The sequence below is a fragment of the Chlorella variabilis genome (assembly GCF_000147415.1).
Source record: "Chlorella variabilis unplaced genomic scaffold CHLNCscaffold_11, whole genome shotgun sequence".
Classification (NCBI taxonomy): Eukaryota; Viridiplantae; Chlorophyta; class Trebouxiophyceae; order Chlorellales; family Chlorellaceae; genus Chlorella; species Chlorella variabilis.
In genome coordinates, this window is record NW_005435077.1 from 491772 (window position 1) to 508085 (window position 16314).

The following is a 16314-nucleotide window of genomic DNA, read 5'->3' on the forward strand; positions in this document are numbered from 1 at the left end:
GCCGCCAGCCCGCCCGTGCTCCCCCAACCCACAACCCCACGTCAAGCACCCCCACCTCCCCCCTCCCCCCTGCCCCCACACCTGGATGTGCGCCTTGCACTTGGGGCAGCGCTTGGTGTTGCTCGACAGCCAGTCGCGGTCGGCGCTGGGGGCGGCCCGCCGCAGCGCTGCCAGCTCCCCCTCCCACCGCCGCATCTGCGGGGCAGGCGCAGGGCGCAGGCCGGCTGGTTGGCTGGTTGGCTGGTTGGTTGGCTGGCTGGTTGGGCAGATGGAGGAGGAGGTGGGGGTACTTGACGTGAGGTTGTGGGTTGTGGGAGCACGGCCCCGCTGGCCGCCCCGCTCAGGGGCACACGGGCCTGCAGCAGCCTGCGCAGCCCCTGCACGAAATTGCCACGCAGGTTGGCGCCGCGTCGCGCCGCCGCAGCGCTGGGCAGGCAGCCGCCCACCCACCTGGGCGCACGAGGCCGGCTCGTGAGCCACCTCCCCGCACCGCCAGCAGAAGCGGCGGCCGCAGGCGCCGCACTCGGCATCCAGCCCCGCCTCGCCGGCCGCCCCCACCACCGCTGCCGCCGCAGCAGCCTCCTCCTCGGCCGCCGCCGCCCCCGCCGCAGCGGAGCCCTCTGCCGCTGCCGGGGTCTTGCAGGCCGGGGCCGGCGCCGCCATCTGGGCGCCGCCGGTGTCTGCTGCGGAAGCGGACGGCGGCAGGCGGCGTGTCGGCAGGTGCAGCGCCTGGCCGCACTCGGGGCTGGGGCAGCAGCGCATGGTGTGCGTGTGGGTGGCCAGGTAGCGCTGAGCCAGCAGCAGCCTGAACCTGGCCAGGCTGTCCGGCGGCAGCAGCCGGGCGGCGGCGGCAGAGGGGAGGCGCGTGGAGCAGCTGGGCTCGGGGCACTCGGCGCGTCGCGGGTCGCCTGCGGCGGGGGCGTGTGTGCAGGGGCAGCCAGCGGGTGGGCAGCAGGCATCCGGCAGCGGGCGGCGGCAGCACTCCAGAGCCTGGCAGGCAGGCAGGCGGGCAGGCAGGCAGGCAGGCAGCGGCAACACTGCGTGCCGCAGACGGCCCACCACCACCACCACAATCACCACCGCCGCTGCGCCCACACACCCACACGGCCGCACCTTCGTCTATGCTGGCCAGCAGAACTCCCTTCCAGCAGGCATCGCAGGTGGCGTGCCCGCAGGGCAGCCGTACGCTGAGCCAGCCGGGAGGAAAGTCCTCGAAGCACACGATGCAGCGCAGCAGGGTGCAGTCGATGCCCTCAGCGCCGGGCGCGGCCGCAGGGCCGCGTACCGCGGCGCCGCCCACACCCTCAGCTGCTGCCGCGGCGGGCGATGCGGCGGCTGGCGGCGCCCGCTGCTCGGCCTCGCTCGCCAGCTCCAGTACCTCGTCTTGCGACAGCGGGCGCAGCCGCAGCTGCAGCGGAAGCTGCAGCGGCGGCGACGAGCGGCGCCCGCCCGACTCCCGCCCCTCGCTGCCGCTCGCGGCGCCGTCGCCGGCTGCCCCTTCCTGCTGCTGCTGCTGCTGCTGCTGCCGCTGCTGCTGCTGGTGCCGCTCCAGCTGCGCGGCCTCGCCCCGGTTCTCCGCTGCTGCAGCCGAGGTGGAGCCAAAGGCATCCCACAGCTTGCTCAGCAGGCCCCCCAGGGCCTCGGTCACTGTGGAGCCGCTGGCGGACACGTGGATGCCGCTGGGCAGGCCCGCAGCGCTGCCGCCGCCGCCGCCGCCGTGGCTGAAGCCGCCGCCGCCGCCGCCGCCCAGGCTGCGCTGCACCAGGCTGCAGGCTTCCATCTGTGGCAGCGACAGCGGCAGGCCGCCGCCGGCGGCCGCCGCCAGCAGCCGCGCCGCCGCCCACTGGCGCCGCTGCAAGGCCAGCTCGAGCGGGGTCAGGCCCGCGCCGTCCTGCACGCTCAGCAGCAGCTGCAGCGCTGCGGCGGGTGCTTGTGGTGCCGCGCCCGCCTCCTCTGCCTGCTGCTGCTCGCTGCCCAGGCCCAACACCTGCCGCAACGCCGCCAGCAGCAGGGCAAGCACCTGCAGGCTGTCGCTGTGCACGGCCGCGTGCAGCGGCGTCTGCCCCGCCGCGTTGCGGCAGCCCGCCAGCAGCGCCAGGCGCGGCTGGTGCAGCAGCAGGCAGGCCAGCAGCTGCGCGCGCCGCTTCTGGTGCCGCGAGGGCCAGGGGCCGCTGCGGTGTGGGGCCAGCGCCAGCAGCAGGCAGCCGCCAAGGCCCAGCGCCTCCCCGCTGCACAGCCAGTGCAGCACGGTGTTGCCGCCGTCCTCTGCAAAGGGCTCCAGCAGGCCGGCCGCGGCCTGCAAGGGGGGTCACGCCAGCTGGTTGGCGGGTTGGCGCCCGCCGGCAGCGGGCGCAGGAACGGCGCCGGCGCTGGAGTGAAGGGCAGCTTGCCTGCTGGGTCGAAGGCGCCTGCTCCTCACTACCGATGCATCCCCCCCAGCTGTGCGCCCGGGCTTTGAGAAGCTTGAGCGCGGCAGCGGCCTCGCCGCGAAGGCAGGCGCTCCTCAGGTGCTGCCGGTCTGAGGACGTGAGATACATCGGTCAGAGGGCTATGGCAGCATCCAATTAATCGGCAGGAGGCCCACGCCGGCATCAGATGCTGGACTTTGGCACGGTGCAGCCACTCCGATATCCCGGCTTGATATTGTATGCACGAGAATGTATGCAGTTGCAAACGGCTATAGAAGGGACGACACGAAAGCTGAGCTGGACCAGAGCCAATTGGAAGAGCCGGAAGTCGCCCCCAAGCTGTTGTGGCACACAATTGGATCGCACAACGCAATGGTACTGCATAGGATGCTTGGGAGGGCGCCGCTGGCAGCGCTGCCGCCCATCACCACCTCGCCACTGCGCAGGCTCTGGGCGCCCGCAGGCAGGGCCGGTCCCAGGACACCTCCCCTCAGCGCCACCATCACGTCGGCAGCAGCAGGGCCCCTGGCGCCTGCCAGCCGCGCGGCGTTCAAGGCGGCGGTGCGAGGCGGCCAACCGCTGCTCGGGCTCTTCCTGAACTCCGCCTCGCCACTGGCGGCGGAGCAGCTTGCACAGCTCGACTACGACTACTTGCTGGTGAGCTGGGGGCAAGGCTTGGCGAGGGCTGGCTGCTCGGCCGCCTGGGGACTGGCACGCCTGTCCCATGCCTCCTCCTCCTGCCCAGCCAGCGCTCCTCGCCTGGCACTCCCCCCCGCACCTGTCTGCCATGCATCGAAACACGAGCAGGTCGACATCCAGCATGCGCCCACCGACTACCAAAACCTGGCGGCCATGATCACGGCGGTAAATGCGGGCGGCAAGCCGGTAGGCGGGTTGGGGGGGCGCAGCGCAGCGGGCGCAGCAGCTCGGCATCTGCGCCTACCTCCCCGGCGGCATTGGCGGCGCACACCTTCAGGGATGATACCCTTCGCCGCTGCCGCTGTGTGTGCGCGCAGGCGCTGGTGAGGGTGGAGGGGCCACACGACCGGGGCGGCATCCAGCAGGTGGGCGGCTCATTGAGGGGAGGCAGATGGGGCCCCACCTGTGGCCCCCGTGCTGGATGCCCGGCAGGAGAGGCCTGGCCCATGATGCACACTGGATGGGGGCTGCCTGCTGTGCTGGGCTGTGCAGGCGCTGGACCTCGGGGCGGCGGGAGTGATGGTCCCCACGGTTTGCACGGGTGGGCAGGCTACCCTTGGCTGCCTGCTGCGTCGCTCGCCGGCTGCCGCCGCGGCACCGGACCGCCGCAGGCTTCACCGGGCTGCTCTAACAGCCTGCGGGCCTGCCGGTGCAGCCGCGGATGTGGAGCGCGTGGTGTCGGCCTGCTTCTACCCCTCCCCTGCCTTCCCCACCGGCAACCGCAGCATATCGTGGCCCATCAGGTGGGCGGCGATGGTGCGTGGGGGCGTGGGTGGCGGCCTGCGCCTGCCCAGGGTGCTCTCGCGACCGCCAGCGTCTGCCGCAGCCAGGACAGGCGCTGCTGTGGCAACACGCGGCGCCAGCCGGCAGCCGCCTTCCCAAACACAGCAGCGCGACCCTGCTGCCCATGCCGGGCCCGCCCATGCCGGCCTGCTTGTGGCCAGGCCGCAGCTGGGGCGGGGCGTGCCTGAGTACCTGGCTGCCGCCAACGACGAGGTGGTGCTCATCATCCAAGTCGAGACGCGGCAGTGCTACGAAGACCTGGAGGCAAGGCCTCCCGCGCGCAGCTGGCGGCGGCGGCTGCCGGCGGCGCGTGGCGCGGCGCGGCATGCACGCGTGCAGCCCTTGCCTGTGCGCCGCAGCCCTGAGGTGCCGTGGTGCGTGCAAGCCCTGCAGGCGGTGCTGTCGGTGCCGGGTGTGACCTGCTGCTTCATGGGCCCGGTAGATCTCTCCCACGCCCTGGGCCTGGCCCAGCGCCTGGGCTTCCCCGCCTGCTTCGATTCCCCAGACTTCCAGGCAAGCGATGGCGCGCTGGGCGGGCGGGCAGCACACCTGCAGGGGAGTGCCTTGGGAGTGCCTCACCACCCGCCGTCCCCCCTGTTGCAGGACTGCTTGCAGCGTGTGTCCGGCGTGTGCAGGGACAAGGGCGTGACGCCCGGCAACTTTGCGCTGTCGGAGGCCAAGGCCAGGGAGATGCTGGCCCAGGGGTTCACCCTGCTGGCCACCGGCACCGATGTCGGGCTGATGGGCGAGGCGGCGGCCAGGAATGCGGCGCTCGCCGGCAAGCTGCGGGGCCAGCAGGCCTGATGCCGCGGGGTGCACATGAGTAGAATGAAGCCGCTTGCGTGCTCCTGCAATGCTCGACTGCCAAATGGAGATGAGATGTTTCGGCGGCGTGCTGCCACCTGTTTAGCCGCCGCCATTTCATGCAAAGCAGGAACAGGACTACCTCGCTTCCTTCCTCTGACACTCACATACTTGTCAACATGGCTTTCAGCGCGTGCTCCCTCTGGGCTGGCCCGCGGCATGGCACCTGGTCACGGCACCCGGCCCGGCCTTCGCGACTCCCTTGCCGCAAGCCTGGGCTGGGTTGCGCAACGGCAAGTGATTCGGAAGCTCCCAGAAGCAGCAGCGGCGATGGCGCCGGCCCCAGCAGGGCCAACGCCGCCAGCCTGCCGCCTGGCCGCCTCAAGCAGCTGCGTCGTGATGGTCTGGCACTGAAGGACGTGATCAAGCTGGGGCGGCGAGGACCTGCAGAGGGGCTGGCCAACCAAGTGCGGCATCGGTGGAACACCTCTGAGGCGAGTGCCGGCCCTGCTGCCACGCTGGTGGCCACTCGCTCGCTCTGGTGGCTGCCGTGCCCATGTGGGCGCATGGCCTGCTTCCCGGCGGCAGCGCGCTGTGCCCATGACGCCAGGCTCAGCCTTCCACACCTGCACCCACCCATCTGGCCGCACTCACCCACCCGCCCGCCCACCCGTCATGATGCAGGTGGCGCGGGTGTACTGCCACGGCAAGCACGCAGCCAACATGAAGGTGCTTGTGCAGCAGCTGGAGGCGGCCACGGGCGGCATGGTGGTGCACAAGGCCGGCGGCACGGTGCTGCTGTACCGCGGCGACGGCTGGCAGGGGGGGGCGCAGCCGCTTGCAGGGCAGCCGGTCCAGGAGGGAGAGCAGCAGGAGGCGCAGCAGGGAGAGCAACAGCCTGTGGCTCCTGAGGAGGCGCAGGCGCAGGCGCAGCCACAGCCGAATCCTGGCGCATCATAAAGCATGCCAGCGGCAGGGGCATCCTTCATGTATGTGCACTGTGCCGCTGTGGCTACTGTTTGCTATTACAAAGCAACACCCAAGGAGGCCAAAGGCAAGAAAAAAGGAAGAAAAGATCTCGAGACCCACAAAGTGCGAAGGTGGCGTGGCATGGTGCAAGCGGACGCATCAAACAAAACCAACATCAGGCGCCAGGTCATGGAAATAATGCTTTCTTCTTTCGTTGGTGAGGTACCATGGGAGGGTAGGAGTGGCACAGCAGCAGCCACACGGGGGGGAGCGGGGGAGGGCAGATGTTGTGGATCGGAAGCAGCAGCCACAACAGAAGTGACGTTGTGGCGGTAGCCAGTGGGAAAGAACGTCGACCACGTGCAAGTGTTAGTGTTCGGGGGCATATGGTATTAGTGGGGGGGGCATATAGTTGGGCGGCACATAGTTGTACAAGGTAGTCCCTTGTTGGAAGGGTGTCGTTTGTTGTGTTTCCGAATAGTTGGGGGCAGGAGGCAGAGGCGCCCATGCGAGAAGGATCCGAAGAAAATTGCAGAGGTGCATGCGTGCTGGGGGCCCGGAAAGCGAGCCAGCACGCCTGGCGTGAGCGACGACGCTTGGATGCGATGGCGCCGGCGCACCGAACAAGTGGTGGCGGCTTGGCGGCTGCCTGCATACACCGAGTGTGTGCGCAGGCAGGATGGGATGCGGTGGTTTCGGGGGAGAGGAGAGGGGAGAGGAAGGCAGCTAGCAATTGCTGGCAAGAGGCATCTGTTCTGTTGTCGTCTGTTTGTGGTGCAGGAAAATGTTTGATGGGAAAGGAAACTGGGATGCGATCTAACTGGTTGGAGCGTAAGGCACGAATGGCAGGTGTCAGGGCACAATGGCAGGTGTCAGAGCACAATGGCAGGGGGCACAATACAGAAACTTTCTTGGGACACGAAATGAAAATGTGGACTGGCAGGCTGCTGCCGCGGGGCAAAAGGGCAGGCAGCAGGGCGCTAGCAGCCAGCGGATAAAAGGGGGGAATACATACAGGGTTGGGTTGGGGGTAGGGAATTTATCACAGGAGGCGGGGTCCGGTGAGTTCAAGGAAAAAACAAAAAAAGATCAGGTTACGAGACGCCTTCAGTTGATCGGAGCTATGGCCGGATGATGATGGAAGCGACGGGTGATGATGGGCAGCGGCGGGTGATGATGGGCGAGGGCATGGGGGAGCTGTGTTGTGCCCAGCGCAAACAGAATGGGCGTGGGGTGCGGGAGCTTGCCTCGGGGCGGCATCAGGGAGCTTGAGAATCGATGGTGGGCAGCAGAGGCAGCGGAAGAGAGAAGTGGCGACGGCGGGGCCAAGCCACGGCAGGTGGCTCCCCTGGGGCGGGGGGTGCTCACCAGCCCAGGGCAGCCAGGCCGGAGGTGGGGACCCTGCCCAAGCAGCCCTGCATGTGGCTTCCCCCAGGCATGGCAGGGAAGCAGTCGTCGTGCTCCTCTGGCTGAGCCAGCAGGTTGTTGCACACCAAGGGCTGCGCCAGGGGCTGGGGCCGGGCCTGGGGGCCGGCCAGCATGGCAGCCCGCGCCGGCGGCGCCTCTGGCTTGCAGTTGGTGATCAGGGGCGCAGCCAGCGCTGCCAGCTGCTGCTGCTGGTCCAGGCAGCCCGCATCTGTGGGGTCGGGCAGCGCCACCGCGCCAGCCTGCAGCACGGGCGTGGGCGCAGGGAGCGGCAGGCACGCGAGCAGCAGGTGAGGCGGCAGCCCAGGTTGGCGGGCTGGCACAGCGGCGGCCCCCGGGGCGCGGCTGCGGGGGTTGGGCGCGACAACGCTGTGCAGCGGGCAGAGGGGCAGAGGCCCGGGCCTTGCGGGGCAGCGCGGGTGCCGTGAGCGCTCGCGCGCGGCAGCGGTGTTGCATCCATCCATGGCCCGGCTCACCTCGCGGGCGAGGGTCATCAGGTCCCAGCCCAGGTCAGCCAGGATCTGGCGCTCCTGCTGGCGCAGCAGGCCGGCGGGGATGCCTGCGGCGGCGGCAGCGGGGGGAGCGAGTGTGCGCGAGAGCAAGCGCGTGCATGGCGGTGGCGGAGGGGCCCAGTAGCTGAAGGATAGCACGCACGGCTGATGATTGGCTGGCGGCACGCATTGCGCTGTGCAGGCGGTGCAGTGCAAGGGGAGGTGGTCGTCACCGCGGCGGTTTGCAGGGGGTGGGCTGGGGCCTAAGCCCGCCTGTAGTTGGGGCCAGCGGGGCGGCAGTGCACCGCGGCCCTTGCAGCCCTGGACCTCCACCCACCCGAGATGCGGCTCATGAGGTTGGCGTCTGGGGTGGTGGTGCGGGTGGCCTCAAACTTGATGGCTATCCACAGGCTGGCAGCCAGCAGCGCCCCCGCCAGCAGCCGCTCCCGCACCAGCGCCGCCTGCCCGCTTCGGTCGCGGCGCAGGAAGGCGCGCCTGCGACATGGCAAGGGCGACGCGGGGAGGGGTGAGCGCAGGGAGAGGGAGGAGGAGCGGCGTGCTCTGGCAGGCAAGGACGGCGGATGATGGAGGCAGGGCGGGCCCGCAGCTCCGAGTCGGCAAGGCAGCCGCGGTGGGCGGCTCGGCCGGGGCTGCGGCTGCGGGCGCGCGCCACGTGCCTGAAGATGGCGCAGGCCATGCCTGCGGCCCGTGTGTCCCGCTGGATGGCCAGGCAGGCGGCGTGCATGGAGGTCAGGTTGTCCAGGCACTGGTGCACGTAGTCAAACAGGAAGGAAGCGGCCCAGGGCACGCCCGCCGGCGACGGCTCCAGCGGCGCCGGCGGCGGGCCGGCGCCATGGGGCGCAGCGGGGCCGCCCGCGGGGCGGCCTGCGCTGCTGGCCTCGCTGCGCGAGTCGTTGCTGGCGTGCAGGCGCTTGCGCTTGAGGCGGGCCGCACAGTCCTGCGGGGTAGGCGGCCGGCGGCGGCGGCCGGCGGCGTAAGGCGAGGCGTCGTGGTGGAGTAAGCCGGTGCCGCGGGCGCCGCCTGCACCGGCGCCAGGTACCAATTCTGGTCGCGCGGCCCTCCTACGCGCTGCTGCCGCCAGGGCGGGCTCAAGGGCGGTTCGGTAGGGGCCGGTCGGCGGCGATCCGCCTTGCAAGCGAGCCCAAGAGTCACCCGACCCTGCTGCGCACCCCGCCCGTTTCCCGCCGCCCGATACATCACAATAACACCAATGAGCTCGCTCACCAGTGTGGAGGGGGTTTCCGCCAACAGGTCCTGCACGCTGGTAGCACAGAGTGCAAGCACTTGACCTCCACAAATCATGGCAGTGATGTGCACTGGGCTCAGGCAGCCGCAGGCGAAGGCGCAAATGCACAGGGCTCTGCAGACTGCACAGTCAAGGAGGACGGGGCCGAGCTCCTGACGCTCAACCCCGCTTGCAGTGCCTGGTGGCCGCTGAATGCAAACTTGCTGGGCATAAGGTACCAGGAAGGCGTGCGGCCGAGCTGTTCGGCAAATGCCAACCCTGCTGAGATACTGCTGTCGTCTTCACACACTCTTCACACGCATGCGGGAAGGCCCACCCACCGGGTTTCTCGGTGCATTCGGGTCCAGGTAATGTTTGGGAAGTTTCAAGAATGTAGCCTGACCAAAAGCGCGGCGGGACGGCCGCATGGGCTACCTGGGCCCACCGTTCCAAAGGCAAGGGCCCCTTCCCGAAGCACCAGAAACGAGGCGGAGACGGTCTCGCCAACACTAAGCCTCTTGCACACCCGCCAGGCTGGGCAGGAGCTGGTCAGGCACCACCCGCCGGCGGCGCCGCTGCCACCCTGGCACATGTAAGTTGCTCTGCCAGTATTGTGCAAGTTGCTCTGCCAGTATTGCAAGCCCACAAAAAGGCAGACAATCACTTCATGACTATCCCAGCGCATCCAGGCGATTGACGAAGGAGAGCATCGCAAACAGAAGAGCCTGCCGCTGCTGCATCGCCGTTGCCGCCATGCTTGATCGCACTCATCAGCTAGCTACTCCTGAGCGTCGTCTGCCAGTTCCCCCGGGGCAGGAGCCGCAGCGGACCTGCTGCCGCCGCTGGCGCCGACTCGGCGCAGCTTGCCTGCTGCCGCCAGAAGCTCTGCAGGCTTGATGGCACTCAACAAGCTGCCGCCTGCAGCTGGGGTTGAGGCGGCAGCTGGTGCCGACGATGACGGCGTGCCGCTCATGCACATTGCTGTTGCTGATGCTGATGCGACCGTGGGAGGCAACGGCGGGGGAGGTGGCGGCGGTGTTGGGGCCGACTTTAAACCTGCCGCAGGATGTGGCGGCGGAGGGGGCGGAGGCATCGCTCCGACAGGCGGCGCCGCTGCACAGGGTGCCAGCGGTGGCGGAGGCAAGGCAGCTGCCGACTGACTCGGCGCATCGTGCTGGCAGCTTGCTGCTGCTGCTGAGGCGGCGGCAGCGACGGCGGCGGCTGCCCGCTGCTTATGCTGCTGCTGCCGCTGCTGCTGTGCCACGGAGGGCTGCTGCGCATGGGAAGCTGGTGGCACATCAATGTCCGCCTCCAGCTGAACCTGGGGTGGTGGAGCCGCCGGAGCCACGGCAGCAGGGGCCGGCGCTGCCGCATGTTCGCGCTGCACATGCCCATGCTGCTTTGCAGCCGGGCTGCCATGTGGCTGCGGCTGCGCTGCCGGGCATTCCTGCGTCGGCGTCGGCTGGCTTGCCCGAGCCAGCAGGAAGCGGGGCGGCGGCGGCAGCTTGCGGCCCGCGCTGCCGGCTGCCCCGCCCGCGCTGCTGCGAGCTGGGGCTGGTTGCCGTGGCGGCCTGGCCTGCTGATGCGGTGCAGCTGGCGGAGCACCCATCGTTGCTGCTGCTGCCATGCTGTCCAGCTGGACGGCCTCGCAGGCAAATGGGTTGCCGCCGGGATACAGCCCTGCAGGGCCTGGCATGCCTTGGGCTGGCCGGCTGCTCGGCAGCTGCTGAGCTGGAGGCCGCTGCGAAGCCTGCTGCCACCCCTGCTGATACCAGGGCGGCGAGCGCTGGTGCTGTTGCGGCTGCGGGGGTGGCGACGGCTGGGAGGTGGGGTGCTCCTGCTGCGGGATGGCGACTTGCGTCGACTCCTGCTGCAGCCTGCCAAGTTGGGATGCCAGGGGTCCAGCACATGCTAGCTCCGCCGGCGCAGCAGGCGCAGCAGAGGAGGGCAGCAGAGGCGGTGCGGCCTCCCCGCTGCTGTGCTGGCGGTGCTGCCCCGGGTGCAGCTGTCGCGAGTCCCTCACAGGCTCGCTCATCTGCGGCTCCGTCGGCGGCACCTGATTGTCACAATGCTGCTGCTGCTGCTGCTGCTGCTGAGCAGGGGGTGGAGGATGCCCCGGCTGCTGCTGCTGCTGCTCCCACACCACGCTGGGCGGCCCTCCGAAGCCCACAACGGGGGCAAACCAGCTAGGGTTGGGCTTGTGCGCTGCAACCCGGCGGGCAGGCAGCGGCAGCGCCTCTGCATGGCCTGCGCAGTCGCATGCCAGGTGGGTGCAGGGAGGCGGGGACGGAAACGAAAACGCGGGGAAGCTCAGAAGGCACGTGTGGCGTGCAAACATGGGGTGGCGGGTGCAAGCAGGCAACAGACAGGCAGGGCGCGAGGCGGCCAGGGCACACGTTGCTGGCTGCCGTGGCATGCTGGCGACAGCCCTCACCTTGCCAGGGGTTCCACGCGCTGCCAGCAGGCGCCAACGAGTCCCGCCGCTCCAGGCTGCCCTGGTCGCGGCGCGGAGGCGGCGCCTCAGCATGCTTGGCAGGGATGCGGTCGCCGCGGGCCGGGCTGGCAGCGGTTCGGCCCTCTTGCAGCACTTGGCTGTCGGCAAGGGCCTCGGGAGAGAAGGCTGGCACCGACTTGGCCAGCGGGCTATAATCTGCGCAGGATCGGGAGTGGAAGCTTTTGAGCAGCAGCCCAGGCGGCGGCGGAGGATTGAGCACCGACACGGCAGCAGCGCGCGCACCAAGGGTGGGGTTCCTCTGGTGCTTGGGAGCAAGCTTGCTGCTCCCCAGTCTGAGCTTCTCCAGCCCGAGCTTCTCCATGGCTCGGCTGCCCGCAGCTGTTGCAGTAGTGAAACAGACGTCTAAAAGGCCGCGGCCTGCCCGCTGCCCGCTGCACGTTCGAGCAGTTCTAGCTCGAGCTATTGCAGGCCGTTGCGACCCGCTACTTCGACAGTCCCGGCCACCAGGCCCACTGAGTCCTTACAACTCAGCGTAACAGGGAATGCCTGCAATAATAGGGCAGACAACTCTGGTGGAGGTCTGGAGAGACATCCCACTCGGCCACCTTGGCGGCGCGCGCCAGAGGGGCACGTGTGCGCGGGGCGGGGCAACTGCCCAGGGCGCCGAGAGTGCCAAAAGAAGGGACAGCAGCAGGTGGTGAGCATTCATCTGTTGGTGCCATGTGATGGAGGGCACAGCGCGTGCTGCACAAGGCTGGATGATGGCCACACGGTAGCGCCACCGCCACCGCGGGCGCCGCTTCATGGGCGGCAGCACGGGCAGCAGGGCCTTCCATGCCGCCCATGCGCCGTTTTCCATTGCTTTCATACCTGAGTTGCACCTCCCGCACCAACCTGCAGTGCAGAGTGGCCGCCATGCCAACGCACTTCATAGCATGTTCTTCGGCATTGTGCTCCCTCAGGCTCCCTCAGCGACCGCCGTGCAGCTTGATCAGCAGCGGAGGGCAGCGTGGGCAGCCCGCGGGGTGGCAGCGCGCAGCAACACGCCGCCCGCGCCGGCCGCTGGCGGCGGCGGAAGCAGACGCTCCGCCGCCGCCGCCGCAACAGCTCCTCCAGCCCCCTCTCGAGGCGCAGGCATCCGACTCGCAGCTGTGGTCGGAGGTGCAACTCCTGGCGGTGCGGGCGCAGAGCCTGGAGGCCAGCGGCGGCGCCGAGCAGGCGGCCGCCATGCTCGGCGCGGCGCTGGAGCGGCTGGAGCGGCGGCACGGCCCCGCCAGCCTGCAGCTCGTGGCGCTGCGCCAGCTTCTGTGGGACCTGCTGCACACCGGCGCACGGCACGACGAGGCGCTGCAGCAGGCGCGGCGCGTGCACGAGGCGGTGGCAGCCCAGTTTGGCGCCGCCTCTGCCGAGATCCAGCTGGTGGCGGTGAGGCTGGGTATCTCCACGGCAGGTGCGTGCGCCGCACGCCACGCACCGCCAAGCAGGCCGCAGCGCGATGATCGCATCCGTCCATGCCGCACGCTTTGCCTCCACCCCTTGCGCGTCGCTTGGCTGGCGCAGCCACAAGCCGCCAGGCATCAGTCGCAGGCAGCCGGCGCCGGGGTGCGAGTCGCCCCCCACCCACCTGCCGCCGTAACATGCTGTGCCCCTCATCCTGGCCCCCTTCGCCCTATGCCCGCAGCCTGCGGCCAGCTGGAGGAAGGCATCCGGCTGATCTATGACGCCACCCCCGTGCTGCAGCACAACCTGGGCCTCATGCTGCGCCAGGCGCAGCAGCTGGCGGGGCAGCGGCAGCCCGGGGGCGGCGCCGCGGACGACGGCCAGGAGGAGGTTCGCGCCGCTTGGGGAGGGCGGCAGACACCTGCTGCTGCTGCTGCTGCTCCTGCTGTTGCTCCTGCGGCTGGTGCTGCTGCTGCTGCTTTTGCTGCTCCCGCTGTTGCCCAGCCTGCTCTGCCAGGTTGGCGGTTGGGCCGGGCCCTGCGAGCGCGTTAGGCGTGACGGCGCTTGCCCTGCTATGCCTGCCTGGCAGGCTGCTGAGCTGGCAGCGCTGCAGGAGAACATCGACAAGGTGGCGACAGCGCTGGGTGAGGGCAACTTCTACGGCTCCCTGCTCACGCTGCAGCACGCGGCGCAGCGAGGGATGCAGGAGGGTGAGCGGGGGCCGAGGCTGTGCGTGTGCGGGCGCCGGTGGCGCCGCGGGGCGCCGAGCGCTGCAGGCGGCCGGGGTGGCAGGCCCGCACCATGGTGCGCCGCCAGGCAGGCGCGGCTCGTGTCTGCGGCGTGCGGAGGCCCCGGCATGGACCGCCGCCCACGCCGTCTCCTGCCTGCCTGCCTGCCTGGCCTGGCTGCCCTGCACAGGTGTGGTGCGGGGGTGGGAGGAGCTGGAGCAGATTGTGGACTCCGGCTTTGGCAGCCTGGTGGCGGCGGCGGCGTACGTGGACGGCGGCGACGGCCTGGTGGCCAATGCGCTGCGGGAGCACGACAGGTGGGCGGCGGTGGCGGTGCCCCGCACCGCGCAGCCGCCTGGCATGCATGCGGCTAGCGGGCCTCTAGCTGCCTGCACTCTGCTCCCCATGCCTGCTGCTGCCGCCGCCAAGGCTGTGCTCCCGCGCGCGCCCGTCACCCACTGCGCCGCCACCGCTGCCCCTCTGCCCCCCGCAGGGTCACGCAGCAGCTGAGCGGGGATGTGCTGCTGGCGCGCCTCGTGCAGCGGCAGAATGAGCGGCTGCACGAGGTGGGGGAGCAGGGCATGGAGCACCCTCTCTTCCAGGGGTGAGGAGGTGGCTGACGTGGTGGGAGGGAGGGAGAGGAGGAGGCAGGGTAGGCGGCTCACGGGCCCAGACGTCGACGGCTGGCCGGCCCGGGCCTGCTGTCTGCTTCGCCTTGCCCCCGGGATCGCACAGCCTTCGATGCTTTGCGCAATGATAGCCATAATGTACACGCACCCTGTATGTGTATCTGACAGCGTAGCAAGCGAGCAGCGGCCCCACCCAGAGGCGGTACGCGGCGACAAAGGCCGCCGTGCGGGATGCCACTGCGGCCGCCGCATCGCCGCCACCGGCCGCCCGCCGCTCCGAATGCCGCCCTCGCATTCAGAAGCTGGGCTGCCACAGCTACAAGGGGATACAGTGGGCCCGCTCTATTCACAACTAATGTACAGGTTGAAAACTGGGTGTGGTGGAAAGCTCAGGCTGGCAGTCGTCCAATGCTGCCACCTGTCACATAGCAGCGCGCGGGTGTGCCGCTCAGCTCTTGCGAGCCTTCTTGGCGGCGCCGCCGCCGTCGCCCTGGCTCTGCCGCTTCTGCTTCTGCTTCTTGGCGCCGCCGCCGGCTGGGGCCGCGCCTTTCTTGCCCTTCTTCTGCTTGCGCAGGCTCCAGCCCTCGTCGTCGTCACGCCTGCAGAGGAGAGGCCGGGGGCGGAGGCGGGGTCACGGTGAGGGGCCGGAGCCGCCAGCCAGCCCGGTGCCTGCTCGGCACCGGCCGCGCCATCCTGCCGCCGCCATCCTGCAGCGGGGCTGGCGCCAGGCCGCCAGGCAGCGCCGCACGGCGCAGCGCAGCACCGCGGCAGCAGCGTGATGGCGGTGGCGGCAGGGGCAGCAGCGGCCCTGGCAGCAGCAGGGGCGGCCGCGGCGGCGGCGCCCCGGCAGCAGCAGCAGGCGCGGCGCCGGCACTCACTCCTTGTACTGCCCCCGCTGGGAGCCCCACTGCGCCTCCACCGCCTGCGTGCGGCGGCTGCCCAGCTTGCGCTTGGGCCCGGCCTTGCTGCGCTGCCCCGCCTGCCACGCCTCGTTCTGCTCCTGCAGGCGCTGCCGCCGCTCCGACTTGGCCGCCGCCTTGGCCGCCCTGGCGGCCTGCTTGGCGGTGGGGGGCTTGGCGGCGGGGCCCGTGCCCCTGCCCACCGCCACGCCGCTGCGGATGCGCTCGTGCAGCACCTGCTGGCTCTTGGCCGCGGCGCGCGCCTCCACCGCCGCTCGCGCCTTCACCGCCTCGGCGCCCCGTCCCACCGCCGCCTCCACGTCGAGCACCCCAGACAGCAGCAGGCCCCGCCCCGGTACGCGAGACGGCGCCGCCACCGCCTGCTGCTGCTGCTGCTGCTGCTGCTCGCCAGGTGCCGCGGCGGCGGCATCGGTGGTACTGCCCGGCGACGGTGATGGTACCGCGGCCACCGCCCGCTCGTTGGCATCCAGGTCCTCGCACACCTCCGCCAGCTGCTCGGCAGCCGCCGCGAAGCTCTCCTTGATCTCTGCAGCGCGCCGAGCGCCAGGCGGGCAGCCGAGCGGTGAGCGTTCTTCCCGCCACCCCAGCACGGGCACGCAGCAGCCGGCCGGCCGGCCGCACCGTCCACAAACACTCCAATCCCACACTGTAAGCTGCAGCTGGGGCGGCACAGGCAAGGCCACGCCGCGGTGCTAGCGTGCGGCCTATGGCAGGGCCATGGAGCAGCCGGGCTGGCGCAGTGGCAAGCCCCGGCACGCCTCCCCGCCCCCGGCACGCCTCCCCGCCCCGGCACGCCTGCCTCCCCGGCAGGCCCCCACCTACCTCGGATGGCTGAGGAGCCGCTCCCGATGTCTTTCCCCATCTCCTGAGGGTCCTCCACGGCCAGCGCCCAGGGCCGCCGCGCATTGCGCCAGGCCTTGACCTTGAGGCACACGCCGCCCATGCGGATGCTCACCGCTTGCTTGGTGTATGAGAAGCGGTGGCCTGCGGGGGGTGGGTGAGGGGAGGGGAGTGTGGGGGACAGGGAGGGGTGGTGGAATGAGAGAGGGAGAGGGGGCAAGGAAGGGCAGGGGCGGGGGCGATTGGCACCAGGGGAGATAGAAGGGAGACGGGGAGCTGCGGTACGACGGTGATGCCACGGTGGTACTGCCACAGCGCGGGGGCGCATACTGCCACAGCGCAGGGGCGCACCGAATCGGTCGAAGAAGCCCCACAGGAGTACCCCCAGGTCTGCGGGCGGGCCCCGCTGGCCCCGCTGGCGCCGCTGCTGCTGCTCGCGGCCCGCGGCGGCGGCGGCCGCCGCCCCAGCAGACAGCG

General features: G+C 70.4%; 5 protein-coding genes across 5 annotated transcripts in view; 2 read left to right on the forward strand and 3 right to left on the reverse strand.

Annotated features, from left to right (window-relative positions):
• The window catches only part of CHLNCDRAFT_134308 (hypothetical protein), a gene marked incomplete at both ends in the record, with an annotated part of 4026 nt that extends 1489 nt beyond the window's left edge, over window positions 1-2537 (reverse strand). The window contains 4 exons of the mRNA XM_005847363.1: window positions 82-195; window positions 451-908; window positions 1114-2265; window positions 2420-2537. Of these exons, the coding sequence (XP_005847425.1) occupies window positions 82-195; window positions 451-908; window positions 1114-2265; window positions 2420-2537 (1842 nt within the window). The remainder of the gene's footprint in view (window positions 1-81; window positions 196-450; window positions 909-1113; window positions 2266-2419) is intronic.
• A 120-nt stretch (window positions 2538-2657) lies between these two features.
• On the forward strand, window positions 2658-4694 carry CHLNCDRAFT_134309 (hypothetical protein; the record flags this gene model as incomplete). The annotated part of the gene is made up of 7 exons (XM_005847213.1): window positions 2658-2752; window positions 2903-3065; window positions 3216-3293; window positions 3425-3472; window positions 3600-3648; window positions 3763-3850; window positions 4052-4694. 7 exons carry the CDS (start codon window positions 2658-2660, stop codon window positions 4692-4694), a joined length of 1164 nt encoding a protein of 387 aa, XP_005847275.1.
• Window positions 4695-4873: 179 nt separating this feature from the next.
• On the forward strand, window positions 4874-5654 carry CHLNCDRAFT_52520 (hypothetical protein; the record flags this gene model as incomplete). The annotated part of the gene is made up of 2 exons (XM_005847214.1): window positions 4874-5161; window positions 5379-5654. 2 exons carry the CDS (start codon window positions 4874-4876, stop codon window positions 5652-5654), a joined length of 564 nt encoding a protein of 187 aa, XP_005847276.1.
• A 1373-nt stretch (window positions 5655-7027) lies between these two features.
• Window positions 7028-11641, reverse strand: CHLNCDRAFT_52521 (hypothetical protein; the record flags this gene model as incomplete). The annotated part of the gene is made up of 8 exons (XM_005847364.1): window positions 7028-7330; window positions 7565-7647; window positions 7917-8074; window positions 8347-8537; window positions 9271-9496; window positions 9656-9881; window positions 9987-11072; window positions 11260-11641. 8 exons carry the CDS (start codon window positions 11639-11641, stop codon window positions 7028-7030), a joined length of 2655 nt encoding a protein of 884 aa, XP_005847426.1.
• A 2884-nt stretch (window positions 11642-14525) lies between these two features.
• CHLNCDRAFT_134313 (hypothetical protein) overlaps window positions 14526-16314 on the reverse strand; it is a gene marked incomplete at both ends in the record, with an annotated part of 9038 nt that continues 7249 nt past the window's right edge. The window contains 4 exons of the mRNA XM_005847365.1: window positions 14526-14676; window positions 14956-15523; window positions 15820-15981; window positions 16212-16267. Coding sequence (XP_005847427.1) covers window positions 14526-14676; window positions 14956-15523; window positions 15820-15981; window positions 16212-16267 — 937 coding nt within the window. The remainder of the gene's footprint in view (window positions 14677-14955; window positions 15524-15819; window positions 15982-16211; window positions 16268-16314) is intronic.